The sequence below is a fragment of the Muscardinus avellanarius genome (assembly GCF_963383645.1).
Source record: "Muscardinus avellanarius genome assembly, chromosome: 7".
NCBI classification, from domain to species: domain Eukaryota; kingdom Metazoa; phylum Chordata; class Mammalia; order Rodentia; family Gliridae; genus Muscardinus; species Muscardinus avellanarius.
This window is the reverse complement of record NC_137793.1, coordinates 107456687-107471924: the sequence shown is the minus strand read 5'-3', so window position 1 is coordinate 107471924 and position 15238 is coordinate 107456687. Positions and strand designations below refer to the sequence as shown.

Genomic DNA, 15238 nt, shown 5'->3' with positions numbered 1-15238 from the left:
CATAGCCATAGATTCTGTCACAAATTAATTTGATCTAGAGCTCCAGCTATAGACTCATACCAGAACCACACCTTACTTCTTATGCCAGAAAATGAGCAGGCCATCTGGCCAAAGGCTAGTCTTCTAACTGGACTGTCTCCCAGTTAGAGAATTTTTTTTTTTTTTTTTTTTTGACAAAAAGCGATGAGAGCTGGCCCTTCTGGGTGTGGGGCCCACGCTGGGCGTGTATTTCCAGGCTTCTCTGATCACTGACAAGGTCTCTTAATTGTTAATTCATTTCTGTGTTCATATGTAAAGCAACATAAGCACTTGTTTGCACACAAGGCGGTTGGGGTTATGAATGACGAAGGCACATTCCATGGAGAAACGGTGGCCGAGGAGGGCGCGGAGTCAGCGCGTCAGTGCACCCTGCGCCTCCCCTGACGCCCCATCTTCCTACAGATTCCTTCTTAATTGAAAGCGTGGCTCCTCCCTTTGTTGAAAGGATTCCTGCGCACATTCCTCTGAGTACTTCACTCCTTGCTTGGGTGACTGGCACCCGTGGACGGGGTCACTAGAAGAAGGGGAGGAATCATTTCCCTTGTTGATCTTTGAGTTTGTTTCCAAGATAGAAGGTCACACAAGATTGCAAGATTTTCTAGATAATTACCCTTGTCCCATTTAGTGCTTTGAAATGCTCTGTATCTGTAAGCAAAGAGATGGATATTGCTTTATCTATTTTTGGTATAGGGAGTTAACCCCAGGGAATTCTCTGAGCTATGCCCCTAGCCCATCTTATTTTAATTTGGACACAGGGTCTCACTAAGTTGCTGAGAGCTTTCATTAAATGGCTGAGGCTGTCCTTGAACCTGTGATCCCCCTTGTCTGAGCCTCTCAAGTTCGTGGGATTACAGGTCTACACCACCACAGCAGTCAGAATATTGATTTATATAAATTATTTAACGGAGAAGCTAGAATTTGTTGGCACTCGAAATTCTTTTTTAAATTTTAGAGCTGGAAACTATTAAGAATTGGTTAGATTTGACTTTCTCAATTTGTTCATGGCAGAGAGACCAAGTAGGGGAGCACCGCGGTGGATTAGCAGTGTTGCTGATGAGGGCCCGGCTCGAGGGTGGCGGGAGTGGCCTGGACTCGGGAGCCATCCGAGGGCGAGAAGCAGCAGGATCTGCTGATCTCCTGGGGTTACGGAAGGACTGGGGGCCTTGAAGAAACAGGACTCGAGGAAGATGGAGAGTCTCCCCTTAGCAGGCTGAGTGGCTGGCCCTAACTACAGCTTCTCTGGCCGGCACACTTCCCTAGCGCCTGTCTTTGCCTGAGAGGCAGGTGTTGGCTTTGTGGTTAAAGAGGCAAGAAAAGATTTGATTTTTCTCTCATTAGTTTATCCCACAGACACTTAGTAAGCACCTGCTCTGTGTTCAGCAGTGCTCCCTGAGAGTGTAAGCGAAAGACATGCTGTGCCGTGGAGGACGGATTTGTAATCAAACAGGTGGTTGTGTTAAAGTGTCGTCCATGGAGCGCAGATACTTTCCCAGGGTTGCTCACACTGCACTCTGGATATGTTGGGCCAGGGGGTTCTCTGGTGGGGGCTGTCCTGAGCACTGATGGATCTTTAGCAGCAGCCCTGGCCTGTGCCCACTGGATGCCTGCAGACTCCGCTGCTACCCGTGGCCACCGAAACATCTCCAGATATCGCCACTCCATCCTGTCATAAGGCATATACTAATGCTCCAGAAACTTTAAACACACACACACACACACACACACACACACACACACACACACACACGGAAAATGACTTTTCTAAGGCAAGAATACAGGTGGGGGCAGCTGTAACTGAAATCCACTCCCCAGTGGGAGCAGGGCTGGGAGAAGAACAGGGGGAGCCAGTTAATTACCAGAACACAGTGGGCCCTCGTCACCAGAGCTGGGGAGGGAACACGCCGGTCTGACCCACAGAGCTCTGGTTGTGGTTAATTAACCACAGGATCCCAAGGAATGAACTACATCAACCACCCGCTGAGTCCTTTGAATTTGTAGAACAACAAAAAAAGTCAACAAAACATTGCTCCCGGTCTAGGAAATGGAGGCCTCCCTCGAGGTGGAGAGTCCCTGCTCCTGAACCTAGTCCCAGCGCTAAATCAGACCCCAGGCCCCCCACCTCGGGCACAGCCCCATTAATCTTGAAGGATACCGGGAAATGCCGCACCTAAACTCAGACTCTCGGGAAGGCTTCGCGGTCCCGTGGTGAGCTCTTCAGGTGAGAAAACACGAGCACTGTTTAGTGAGCATCACTTGCAAATATGTAAACTCGTTTTTATTGGAGCATTGCGATTGTGCACGACAGATTCATAACGCGTCGTGATTTTGCAGTCACAGGCTGTGCTCTGTTTCCCACCCCTCCGCCCTCCCCGCAGCCTTTGGGACCCAGAATGGCATGGTCTGCCTTCAACATTTCGGGCCTGCAGGGGTCGGGAGAACAATGAAGTCTGCTTCCACTTCGCCTTCAGGCAGGGGCAGTGGGCTGTGGATGCGCGCTCTGGTGGGACCCTGGTTGCCAGGTGGACGGCTGGCACCGAGCAGCGGAGCAGCGGGCAGGACCCTGCACTGGCCCCTCGGTGATGGGCGAGGGCTGTTCTGGGAGGAAGCGCCAACTGGGGCCAAGAGCAGCGCATCCCGGGGAGTCCCGGAGGCCGTGCCCCCGCGGGGTGAGCCCACCCTGGATTCCCCTCATCCCTACGCTATCCACTGTCCACCAACCAGGCGATGACTCCGAGGGTACTCCTCTCCACTTAATGAAGAAAGTTTATCTCTTTTTGGTACTGGGGATTGAACCCAGAGGTGCTGCACCACTGAGCCACACCCCAACCTCTTTTTTTTTTTTTTTTTTTTTTTTGACACAAGGCCTCCTTCAGTGACTGAGGCTGGTCTCCAACCTGCGATCCTCCTGTCTCAGCTTCCCAAATACTGGGATTACAGGTGTGCATTATCAAGCCCAGCCTGCAGCAGCTTTAAATGCCCTCTGATACTTGGTTTACAGTTATTAAACTGGAATTTAGTTCCAGGATGTCTTTTTAAAAAATCTAATTTATGTATATATAATGCACCTGTGATCTGAACGGCTCCAAAGAAACTTAAAAGCGAGCCCCACCACGCCTGGCTCTAATATTATTATTTTGTGGCATTTGGGGTTGAATCCGGGGGCACTCTTCCTCTGAGCTACACCCCCATCCCTATTTACTATTCTAATTTTGAAGCAGGGCCTCCCTAAGTAGCAGAGGCTGGCCTTGGCCCTGCGATCCTCCTCTCAGCCTCCCAAGGACTGGGCTTGGAAGCATGCTGGTCGGCCGAGCCCCAACTGCGGCCGGTTCCCGGTCGGGAGCCGCGGAGTGAGACGCGGAGCAGCGCAGCCCAGCCGCCGCCATCGCGGTGAAGCCGAAGGAGCCCTGAGCCCTGAGCCGACGCCCCGACGGCCCAACTGTCTCACCGGCGCGTGCGCGTGGTGGGTGCGGCACGTGCGCGTGCGCGTGGTGGGTGCGGCACGTGCGCGTACGCGTGGTGGGTGCGGCGCGTGCGCGTGCGCGTGGTGGGTGCGGCACGTACGCGTGCGCGTGGTGCGTGCGGCGCGTGCGCGGGGCGCAGGCGCAGATGCGCAGGCGCGCAGGCGCGGACCGTCTCTCCTCGCGGCCGGCTGCCTAGACCTTCGACGGCGGCCGCCGGCAACGGCAGGCCGTCCGAGCTCCGCCGCGCTCCGCCGCCGGGTGACGGCCGGGCGGACGGCCGGGAGGACGCACGTCGCCCCAGGCCCGCGAGGAGCTGAGAGGGACCTTGGGGCGGGAGGAGAGCCGCCGCCGGCCAGGTGTGCGGCCCTCGAGGCGGGAGGACGGGAGCCGGCCTGCGTGGGGACGGCGCGGGCTGGGCCTGGCCGGGGCGCCGCCTGCTCCTCGCGGGTCCCCCCGCCGAGCGCCGTCGGGAGCACCCCTGCCCCTCGGCTGACCGCCCTGCGCCCAGGGTCTCACTGCGTTACAGATAGCCTAAGTATCCGAGGCTCTTCCAGAACTGCGATTCTTCTGTCTCAGCCTCCCAAATGCTGGGATTAGTGTGCGCCACCATGTCTGGCTTTTAACTTATTTTCTGTGGTACTGGAAATTGAACCCGGGGACAGTCTACCTCCAAGCTACACTCCCATCACCCCCTCTTTTTTTTGTTGTTGTTTTTTGGTGGTGCTGGGGTTCCTGGAAACCCTTCTACCTCCGAGCTACACTCCCAGACCTATTTTATATATATATATATATATATATATATATATATATATATATATATATATATATATATATATTTTTTTTTTTTAATTTGGAAACAGGGTCTCTTAAGCCAGAGAGGCTGGCTTCAAACCTGCTTAATCCACCTAACTCTGCCTCCCAAGCGCGGGGATTACAAGCGTGCGCCACCACGCCTGGCTGTTTTTGTTTGTTGTTTCTTTTTGAAACAGAGTCTCACTATGTTGCTGAGGCTGGCCTCGAACCTGCAATTCTCCAGTCTCAGCCTCCTAAGTACTGGGATTACACCACACCTGCTCTTCCTTAATGCCTTTAAAACCCTTTTCACAGTTGTTTATATTCCACTATTGGTCATTAAAAAAAAAAATTTCACCTGCTCATGGGTTTTCAGAATTTTCCTTCTCAGGATCAATGTTTCTGTCTTAAATTCTGCAGGGAACAATGTCAGAACAAGAGCGAATACAGGAATGTCTGAGGAAAGAAATAAGGTCACTTCTGATTTCCACCAAAGATGGTCTGACCCCACAGCAGCTGGAGAAGGAGTACCTTCTGATGGTCGGAAATCATCTCCCGCTCCGGGTCCTTGGCTATCGGTCCACCATGGAGCTGGTGCTGGACATGCCTGACGTGGTTAGTGTCTGCCCCAGTGGGGATGGTGTTGTCATACTGAAAGGTAGGTTAAGGTTTCGGACGGTCTGTAAATGTTGGCATAATCTACCTCTATGATTATCTTGCGTCGCCGGCATTGGGTTTGAATTTGGGGAGGGGAAGTAGGAGAAAGAATCATGATGTTTTTGAGTCTGTGAGATTCTCAGCAACATTAAGAAGCCATTTCCCAAAAAACATGTATTCATAAAAGTAACATTTTGCATGATTTTAGGTTATGGCATTATAAGTAGGAGAAACATAACACTGGTTTTTTTGTTTTGTTTTGGTGGTACTGGGGTTCCTGGAAGCCCTTCTACCTCCGGGCTACACTCCCAGACCTATTTTATATTTTTATTTGGAAACAGGGTCTCCTAAGCCAGCGTGCGCGGCTGGCTTCGAACCTGCACGATCCTCCTGTCTCTGCCTCCCAAGCGCGGGGATTACAAGCGTGCGCCACCACGCCCGGCTAACACTGGGTTTTTATTTTTTATTTTTGCAATACTAGAGATTGAACCTAGGGATATTCTACCTCTAAGCTACCCCAAGTCCTATTTTCTTTTTCTTTCTTTTTTCTTTTTTTTTTGAAATTTTCTTGCTAAATTGTTGAGGGTCTCACTGGGTTGCTGAAGCTGGCCTTGGACCTGTGATTCTCTTGTCTCAGCCTCCCAAGTACTGAGATTACAGGCATACGCCACCATGTCCAGCTTCACGGGGACTTTTAAGTTACAAAAACTTGCCTTAAATTCTAAGAAGTGCAGGCACACAGCCACGAATCACTGGTAGGGAAATTGCTCTACATCTCAAGATTTTTGGGAGTCAATTAGCAGCCATGATGATATGCTGGGCTCTCCTCCTTCTCTGTGGAGGAGCTGGCAGGCTGCTCCCCAGAATGCAGGGGATGGAGAAGCCAAGAGCTTTGTGTTTATTATTGCCTAGATAGGCAGCTCCTTGGAACATTAAAAATTGGTAAAGGGAGCATATGTTGCACCTAAACATCTTTTTTTTTTTTTTTTTTTGTGGTACTGGGGGTGGAACCCAGAGGCTTTCTACCTCCAGGCTATACTCCCAGACCTTTTTATATTTTATTTGGAAACGGGGTCTCACTAAGTTGCCGAAAGCCTCACTAAGTATCCGAGGCTGGCCTCGAACCCGTGCAATCCTCCTGTCTCAGCCTCCCAAGCGCGGGGATTACAAGCATGCGCCCCCACGCCCGGCTCTAAACATCTTTTTTCTATCTCCTTAGCCATTCCAGATGAATCCACCAAAGGAATAGCAAGCTTAGTTGCAAAGCAGAGGAGCAGCCATAAGGTGCGAAACTCCATCCAGAGGGGAAGGGCCAGCACTTGCCCTGCAACAAGCTACAGTCGAGTGCCCTACCGGGGCAGAGTGCCCCCTATTCTTCCAGCTGTTGTGAAGAGTGAGTTGAAAGACCTCTTGGCGTTGTCTCCCGTTCTCCTTTCTGATTTTGAAAAGGCATTTGTCAGGCGATTTGGACGATCATTTCAATACATGCAGTATGGATTCCTGTCTATGTTTGAAGTGCTGAATGCAGCTTCGGACATCATTTCTGTAGAGCAGACCAGAGCAGGTTCTTTGTTGAGACTAAAAAAGAGTGTATCAGAGGAAAAGCAGAGAGGATGGCCAGTGGGTAAGTATTAATAATTGTAATGTGAGCCTGGCATCGTGGGACACGCTTGTAATCCCATTGCTTGAGAGGCTGAGACAGGAGGATTGCAAGTTTGAGGCCAACCTCTACAGCTTAGTGAGACTTTGTTTCAGTATTAGAGTTTTTAAAAGGACTGGGGCAGCACCTCACTGGTAGAGCAGGCCTATGCTCAATCCCCAGCAAAACATAAATACGCACACACAGTAATGTGGATGAGTGTATGTTGGAGCGGTCATTCCGTACAGAAGTATGTCATCACTAAGCTCCGTGAGTGCGGAAATCGAAACCTGGCCTTAACATTTGCATGTTAGGGACACGACTTAGTCTGAGCCCCAGCTTTCTCATCTCTAAGATAGAAATGATGGTCTGGCCACTTGGAGTTGTGCTGAGGGCACTATGAGATGAAGGCTGTAGAGAGCCTGCACTTAGGAAGCTCATAATAAATGATATCTAAAGGCTCAGTAATGTAAGAACTTACATAACTCCATAGACCTTAGACGACAGAAAGTTTGTATATTGAATGGAGGAGGGAAACCATTTTGGAGAATACTGTGCCTATTTTAGTGGTTTTTCTCCAAAGTCTGCGTTTAGATTAATATTGGTGAAAGCCAGATAATGGTAGCATATGCTTATAATTTCAGTATTGGGAAAGCTGAGATGGGAGGATTGCAGGTTGAAGCCTTGACAACAAGACTCTCAGCAACCTACGGAGACCCTGTTTCCATGTAAGAACTAAAACCAGGCTCGGGGTTAGCGTGGAGGTAGAATGCCTGTGGGTTCAATCCCCAGTACTTTAAAAAAAGAAAAAAGCTTAGCGTAGGTGAACCATGAGAATGTGCCATGCGTTTACAAAGCGGTATTAAACTGTGGTGGGTAGTGTAGCTTGAGGCTGTGCACCTGTTGAGATCAGGGAAAGCTCTGGAAGCTACTGAGTGTTTCAGGTATAGCCCTCAACCGTATTCGTGTTCTTGAGGTGCTCAAACTCGGGGAAACTAAATCACCTACTACACTTACAAGAGGTTGAGTTGTATGAGATACTTTGTCAACTTACTGAACAGTGAGGGTGGATATTCTTTCTGCTTGTGTTCCCTGCCCATGGTCCTTTGTTTCTATCAGGATATGTTGGAAATAATTATTTGGTGAACTTGATCTGGGGGTAAAGAAAGAGCTAAACCATGATTATTTTCAGCAATATATCTTCCGTTGTGTTATAGGATACACCTTTTCAGTGATATTCCTCCTTCCACAGATATCGAAGAAAATAATTTATACTCTAGGATAATGCCCTCTGTTCTGGAACTTTTCCTCCTTCCTCGCCCCTCATCACCAGGTGCTTCTCCAGTTTGAGAAGCTGAGTTCCAAGCACACTCCTTAACTAGAGACTCTCTGGTCTCCCAAACGAGACAGCTGTTTGGGTTTTTAACCTATCAAATTCTCCCTTTCCATAATTATATTTAGGTGACCTTAAGTGGAGTTTTAGCTCTACACTTATTTATTTTTGTGGTACTGGGGATGCAACCCAGGGAATTCTACCTCCGAGCTACACCCCCAGCCCTGTTTTCTTTATTATGAAACAGGGTCTCACTGAGCTGCTACTACTTCGTAGTAGCTGAGGCTGTCTGTGAACTGCGGTCTTCCTGTCTCAGCCTTCCAGATGCTGGGATTACACGAGTGTGCCCCACGCCCGGCCCTGTACATTTTAATACTTATGATCTCTTGCTGTTCTTTCTTCTGTGGATGACTGATGGCTTATATTGTATAAAGTTTTATTAGCTTGCTATAAAATGTAAACTTTTCTTAATTTTTACTTTTAAGTTGAGAGCAGTTCACAAAAAATAAGCTCAAGATTGCTATTGATAATTTTTTTTCCTTTGTCATTCATAAAAGGTAAAATTTTTACCCAGCCATTCAGAACGAGGTCACAAGTGGCGTATTCTCCAGGCTGCACAGTCGCAAAGGCACGCTTTTCACAATCCACTCCAAATGCAGACCCACCAAAGCAAATACTGAACCTGGAAAAGACCCCCATGCTCAGTGCAGTGGACACGCCAAGGGTGAACCACACTGAAAAATTAAACCAGGTGAGAAATCTGAGCGTGGAGATAGAAATATGATGAAGATATGTTTCAAAATTCTGTGGTGTTATCACTTAGATTTGATAGAAAAGCCAACCTTTTAAAGGCTGAAGTCATAGCTCAGTGGCATGGTGGCACACACGCCCAGTACTCCCCATACTTGGGAGGCTGAGATAAAATTTCAGGTCAAAGGACAGCCTCAGCAAATAGGTGAGACTTTTATCAACCTAGTGAGACCCTGTTTCAAAAAAATAGGGCTGGGATCAGGGGTGTAGCTTGGAGGTAGACCCCCCCCCGCCCCGGCTTCAATCTCCAGTGCCCCCCACACACCCCTGAAGTCATGTTGGACATGGTGGCACACACTTGTAATCCCAGTAGTTGGGAGGTTGAGATGGAGGATCATAATTTTAAGGACAAAAATATTTTCTGTCATCAGAAAGTTAAACATCACTTTCTATCCATAGTTGGTTAGACACCTTGAATTTTTTAAAAATGTTCTAGTCATTTTAATGAATTATATTTTCATCCTTTGCCTGTTTACACTTAATAAGTTGAAAAGCTTTGCATAGTTAATTTGTATTTAATGCATTCAATAAATTTTCTGTCATATACTAAAAATATATTTTTAAGGTTTTTTTTTTGCCAGACATTCACATATTCGAATCATCAGATCTATTAGTCTTTGTTTTTTACTTCAGCCTATGATCTAAACCTTACAAAGCCCTTTTTCAAATAGGTTTAAAATAGGTTTCTTTTTATTATATGGCTAAAGAGAAAATTTATTTTTTAAATTTATTTTTGGTACTGGGGATTGAACCTGCGGGTGTTCTATCTCTGAGCTACACCCTCAGCTCTATTTTATTTTTTTATTTTGAACTAGTCTTGCTAAGTTGTTGAGATTGGCTTTGAATTTGCAATCGTCTTGTCTCAGCCTCCCAAGTACTGGGATGACAGGCATGCACTGCCATGCCCAGCTAAAAAGAAATTTTAAAATTTTAAACTAGCTACATTATAATTTGGGGGTGTGTTCTTTACATAACCCTACTTATAGGGTCTTAGTCCATTTGGGCTGCTGTAACAAAAATGCCACTAACTGGATGGCTTATCAACAACAAATATATCAGTTGCACCGGCAGGTCCAATGTCCAGTGAAGGCCAGCTTCCTAATTCGCAGGTGGGAGTCTTCCCTCTGTGTCCTCACACAGCAGAAGGGACAGGAGGTTTCTCTTGGGTTATAAGGCAGTGTTGCCTCAAGACCTAATCATCTCCTAAAGGCCTGACTCCTAAAACCTTGATCTTGGGAGCGAAGGTTTCAACATAGGAATCAGGGGGAGGGGCACAAATATTTAGACCATGGCAGGTATATAGCAAGTTCCTAGAAAATGTGTAAGTGGTTGGAGAGCATTGCTGCTGCATGGTTAGTGCAGGTTTTGTGATCTTTATAAAAATGTATCAGTGTTTTCCCATATGGCCCAAATGTCTACAGTAACTCCTCTAAGATGTAACTTCTGTTCCTTTCTGGTTTTAGCCTCATCATCCCAAAATACTCCACCCTCGTGTTTCCAGATTTCTAATATCACCCAGGTGTCTAGTTTTCAAAACTTTTTCTTATAACAAATGTAATACAGATTGCAGAAAACTTGCAATTTTGAAAGGCATAGGAGAAAATAAAGATCATCTATATGTTTTATCACCTACAGGTATTCTAGCTTTGAGCCATATCCCAACCCTATATTGTTTTTTACTTTGAAATAGAATCTTAATAAGTTGCTGAGGCTGGCCTCAAACTTGTGATCCTCCTGTCTCAGCCTCCCAAGTACTAGGATTACAGGGGTACACCTCCACACTCAGCTCCCAATCTTAGTTTTTTCCCACATTACAACTTCTACCCTCTATAGTTATTGATGTCCCCAAGTCTACCTGGACTTTCAGAAATATCCCCCATATCATTCAAGTAAAAGTCAGCTCTAGTTATCTAGCTTCTGGTAAAAATATTTTGTCTTATCTTTTTGAGAAGCATGCTGTTCTTAAGGCAGTCATTTTGCTATCTTAAATCTGTGATGGGCAAACATTTTTCCTAGTGGGCAGCATTGTAAACACTTGAGGCTTTATAGGTCAAATGGTCTTTGTTAAAACTACTATGTTGCCGGGTGTGGTGGTGCACGCTTGTAATCCCTGCGCTTGGGAGGCAGAGACGGGAGGATGGCACAGGTTCTGAGTCAACCGCGCTGGCTTAAGAGACCCTGTTTCCAAATAAAAGATATAAAATAGGTCTGGGAGTGTATCCCGGAGGTAGAAGGGCTTCCAGGAACCCCAGTACCACCAAAACAAACAAAAACACCTACTATGTTCTTGCAGTGTAAAAATTGGCTGTGGACAATATGTAAAGGACTAAGTGTGGCTGGGTTCCAGTAAAAGTGTGGGTACTGAAAGTTGAATTTCATGAAATTTTCATATGTCACAAAACATTCTGTTTTTTGCTCTAGAATGTCAAAACCATTTTCAACTCATAGATCATACAAAGTCAGATGACAGGCTGGATTTAGCCTGGGTACCAGAGTTGGCTGGCCCTTGTCACCAGCCATATTCTAGGGAGACAATGTAATCACCATCCCGCCATTGACTTCCTAGTTTTTCAAACTCTTAAAGAATTAATTAAAACCCAGCAAAAGCCTACCTCTATATTCCAGAGCCCTTAGTCTCCGTAGTACATGTGGTTCCAGGCTGTGTCCGTATCATCCCTGGAGGGCCAGCGTTTTCTTCTCTCCATTGTCTTCCTCCTTTCCCATTCTAACTCTGCAGCACCCTCTTTAAAACAGTTGCAATACTTGGGCGTGGTGGCACAGGATTGCAATCCCAGCATTTGGGAGGCTGAGACAGGAGGATCGCGGTTCGAGAACAGCCTCAGCTACTTAGTGAGGCCCTTTGCATCTCAGATCCTGTTTGAAAATAAAGAATAAGGCCGGGTGTGGTGGCGCACGCTTGTAATCCCCGCGCTTGGGAGGCAGAGACAGGAGGATCGCGCAGGTTCGAAGCCAGCCGCGCGCGCTGGCTTAGGAGACCCTGTTTCCAAAATGAAAATGTAAAAAATAGGTCTGGGAGTGTAGCCCGGAGGTACAAGGGCTTCCAGGAACCCCAGTACCACCAAAAAAAAAAAAAAAAAAAAGAATAAAAAGTAGGCCTGGGGGTGTAGCTTGGAGGTAGAATGCCCCTGGATTCCATCCCCAGTACCACAAAAACAAAACAAGGCAGACAGTTGCAGAGGTCTAACTGGTTGTTCACCTTTCCAGTCTAGTTGTCTAGTACAGATGTGTTTCCCTTGCTAAAAATCTCTAGTGTCGGGTTTCCATTTTCACTTATATAACCAAGAAAAGCTCTTAGCTTGGCATTTAAGGTGTTTTGTTTTTTTTTTTTTTTTTTTTTTTTTGGTGGTACTGGGTGTGGAACCCAGAGGCTTTCTACCTCTGGGTTATACTCCCAGCCCTGTTTTATATTTTATTTGGAAACAGGGTCCCACTAAGTTGCTGAGAGCCTCACTAATTAGTTGAGACTGGCTTTGAACCTGTGTGATCTTCCTGTCTCGGCTTCTTGAGCGTGGGGATTACAAGCTTGTGCCACCACACCCAGCATTTAAGGTTTTCTATGATATGACTTCAACTGCCTTTCTGGCTCTTTCCCATGATTTCCCTATTACCTTCAAGCAAACTACATTGTTCACTTTTTCATGAAATTATTTCTCCTTTAATGCTCTTTTTACCATTTCTCTGTAAAAATTTCCCCATCCTTTAAAGCCCTTTTAAAAGGAAGCCTTTGTATATCTACAACTTAAAGTGATGGATTCACTTTTGTGGATGTGTGTGTGTGCAGTACTGGAGATGGAACCCAGGAGCATTGTACCTCTGAACTACACCTCCAGCCCTATTTTTTAGTCTTTTTATTTTTTGAAACAGGGTCTCATTGTGTTGCGAAGAGCCTCGCCAAGTAGCTGAGGCTTTCCATGAACCGTGATCCTCCAGTCTCCGCCTCCCGAATGCTGGGATTACAAGCATGCACCTTCATGCCTGGCATGGATTCACTTTAATAGCACTACAGTCGGCCTTAGGTTGTAATTGTTGGTGCATCTATTTCATTACCCTTTTTAATTGGTAAGCGCCATGAGAAGAGTCCCGTTGCCGAGGTGACCTGTGTTTCCTGAGACAGCTAACTCAGTATGTTAACTTGTTTGGTGGGAGCGTGTTGGGGCTATGACAGATCTCTTCTGTTTAGATCCTCTTATTGTTCACTGGAAGAGCCTGAGGGAAATACCTCATGACAGAAAAGAAACATGAACAGCCCAAGGCCAAGAACTGAGGCCTTCTGTGAAAGCTAATGACGCTCCTTAGGTGTCGAATCGCCCTTCTCCCAGATGCACATGGAAATGGCTGAGAGGACCTGAAGCTGGGGAAGAACTTAACTGTAGAAGCTAGATAGGGAGCCATTGGACTGCCGGAAGTGCCAGGGTTTCTGCTGAATTTGGTGCCAGCAGTACTGGATGAAAAGAAGAAAAGTGAGAGGGAAACCCATGGCGGGAGCACTGCCACGCCAGAGGGTCAGGACAGGGTCACACTGGACGCACACCTCGTAGTGGGAAACTGAGACCAAGGAGGTCACACAGCTTTTAAGTAATGACAGACCAAGTGAGAGACACACACACACAAAAAAAATTCAGAAGCAAAAAATACTAATAGTAGTCGGGTGTGGTGGTACATGCTTAAAATCCTAGGATTTGGGAGGCTGAGACAGGAGGATTGCAGGCTTGAGGACAGCCTCAGCTGTTTAGGTCCTTTGCGATCAATGAGACCCTGCTTCAAAAATTAAAAATAAAAAATATGGTTGGGGTGTAGCTTGGAGGTAGGATATCCCTGGGTTCCATCCCCAGTACCACCACCACCAAAAAAAAAAAAAAGTTATTGTACCTTGGTGGTAGGATTTGAGGCATATTTTTTATGACTGTGATTTTTCTAATTCTTTTTTTTTTACATTTGATTATCAGCTTTAAGAGTTGAGTGAGCATAACTACATAACTCCATGAACTCTCTCCACTTTACTGTTCCACTGCTGTGGCTGTTGATAGCCCTGGCTGTATGGATAGGATCATGCCCTCTCTCATCAAAGCCTCTTGTGCTTCCAGCTTGCTTTTAAATTTAACCAGGGATCACAGTTTTACTTGGTTGGGCTTCTCTATGTCATCGGCTTATTTCTACAAGACCCCTGCAGACTTAACTCAGACCTCTTCTATCTTTACTTGTAACCTACTAAGTTTACATTTACATTCATTGCTTCCTCAAACATTTTTATTTATTTATTTATTATTTTGCAGTACTGGGGGCTGAACCCAGGGGCTTTCTAACCTCCAAATACTGGATTACAAGCATGGGGCACCACACCTGGCCTCAAACATTTTTTTAATGATTTTATTCTTTTCTCAAATATTTGACATCTCTCCTCTTTTATCCTACGTTTAGGAGGGCCTTGCATCTAAACTCTCAGAATATGAGACTATCAGATAGTAGCTCTCTCTGCCTTCTGACCTCAAGTTCACAGGGCCTTTCCATGACCCTACAGATTCTTTCCATGCTTCTATTACAGTAAGAGAGCTTTCCTTCCTGCCCTTTAGAGCGCGTCATCCTACCTGTGCCCTGACGCACACTTATTCCCTCCCCTCAGGATCCTTCCATTATCCCAACTTCTTCCCAGCATTAGGCTGTCACTAAGCATGTGTTTCATAAGCATGCACTCTCATTTTGTGTACTACTGGGTTTTGAACCCAGGGGCATTCTACCTCCAAGCTACACACCTCTAGCCCTTTTTAAATTTTTTGACACAGGGTCTCACTAAGTTGCTCAGTCTCACTATTTCCAAGGCTGTCCTCAAACCTATGATCCTCCTTTGTCAGCCTCTGTAGTTGAGAGGTAGAATGCCCCGAGTTTAATTCTCAGCAGCACCAAAAAGAGAAAGACAGAATAAAAGGAAAATCCTTTCTGAATAAGTGTATGGGGTTGAGCAACTGAAGATTGAGAATGGGTTACATAGACTGTTGGTTATCCTGGAAAATTCTGCCGTCTAGTTTCACAAAGATGCTGTGCATTTTATATGACCTGAAATGTTGCAGTGCCACTACTTAGTAGTATTTTAACAGTATTTTATCCATTCAGTTGAGGTGTGTGTGTGTGTGTGTGTGTGTGTGTGTGTGTGTGTGTGAGAGAGAGAGAGAGAGAGAGAGAGAGAGAGAGAGAGAGAGAGAAAGACAGACACTAGGGATTGAACCCAGGGGCGTTCTAACTCCAAGTTGCACGCCTAGCCCTGATTTTTGTTCTTTATTTTGAAACAGGGTCTCACTAAGTTGCAGAGGGCCTCACTAAGTAGCTGAGCTGGCCGCAGTCTTCTTATCTCAGCCTCCCAAGTATTGGGATTACAAGTGTGTGCCACCACCATGCCTGGCTAAAATACATTTAACAGATGTCTCCTTCACTTGCCATTTAGTTGTATCCTTGCTTTTTAGGGGAGAGGACTTTATTTATGCATCTTCCTTA

The 15238-nt window shown here is 46.3% G+C and overlaps 1 protein-coding gene across 1 annotated transcript in view; it reads left to right on the top strand.

Annotated features, from left to right (window-relative positions):
• Window positions 1-4718: 4718 nt before the first annotated feature.
• The window catches only part of TDRD5 (tudor domain containing 5), a gene marked incomplete at both ends in the record, with an annotated part of 55467 nt that continues 44947 nt past the window's right edge, over window positions 4719-15238 (top strand). Inside the window, 3 exon segments of the mRNA XM_080698769.1 lie at window positions 4719-4950; window positions 6169-6573; window positions 8479-8672. Of these exon segments, the coding sequence (XP_080554895.1) occupies window positions 4719-4950; window positions 6169-6573; window positions 8479-8672 (831 nt within the window).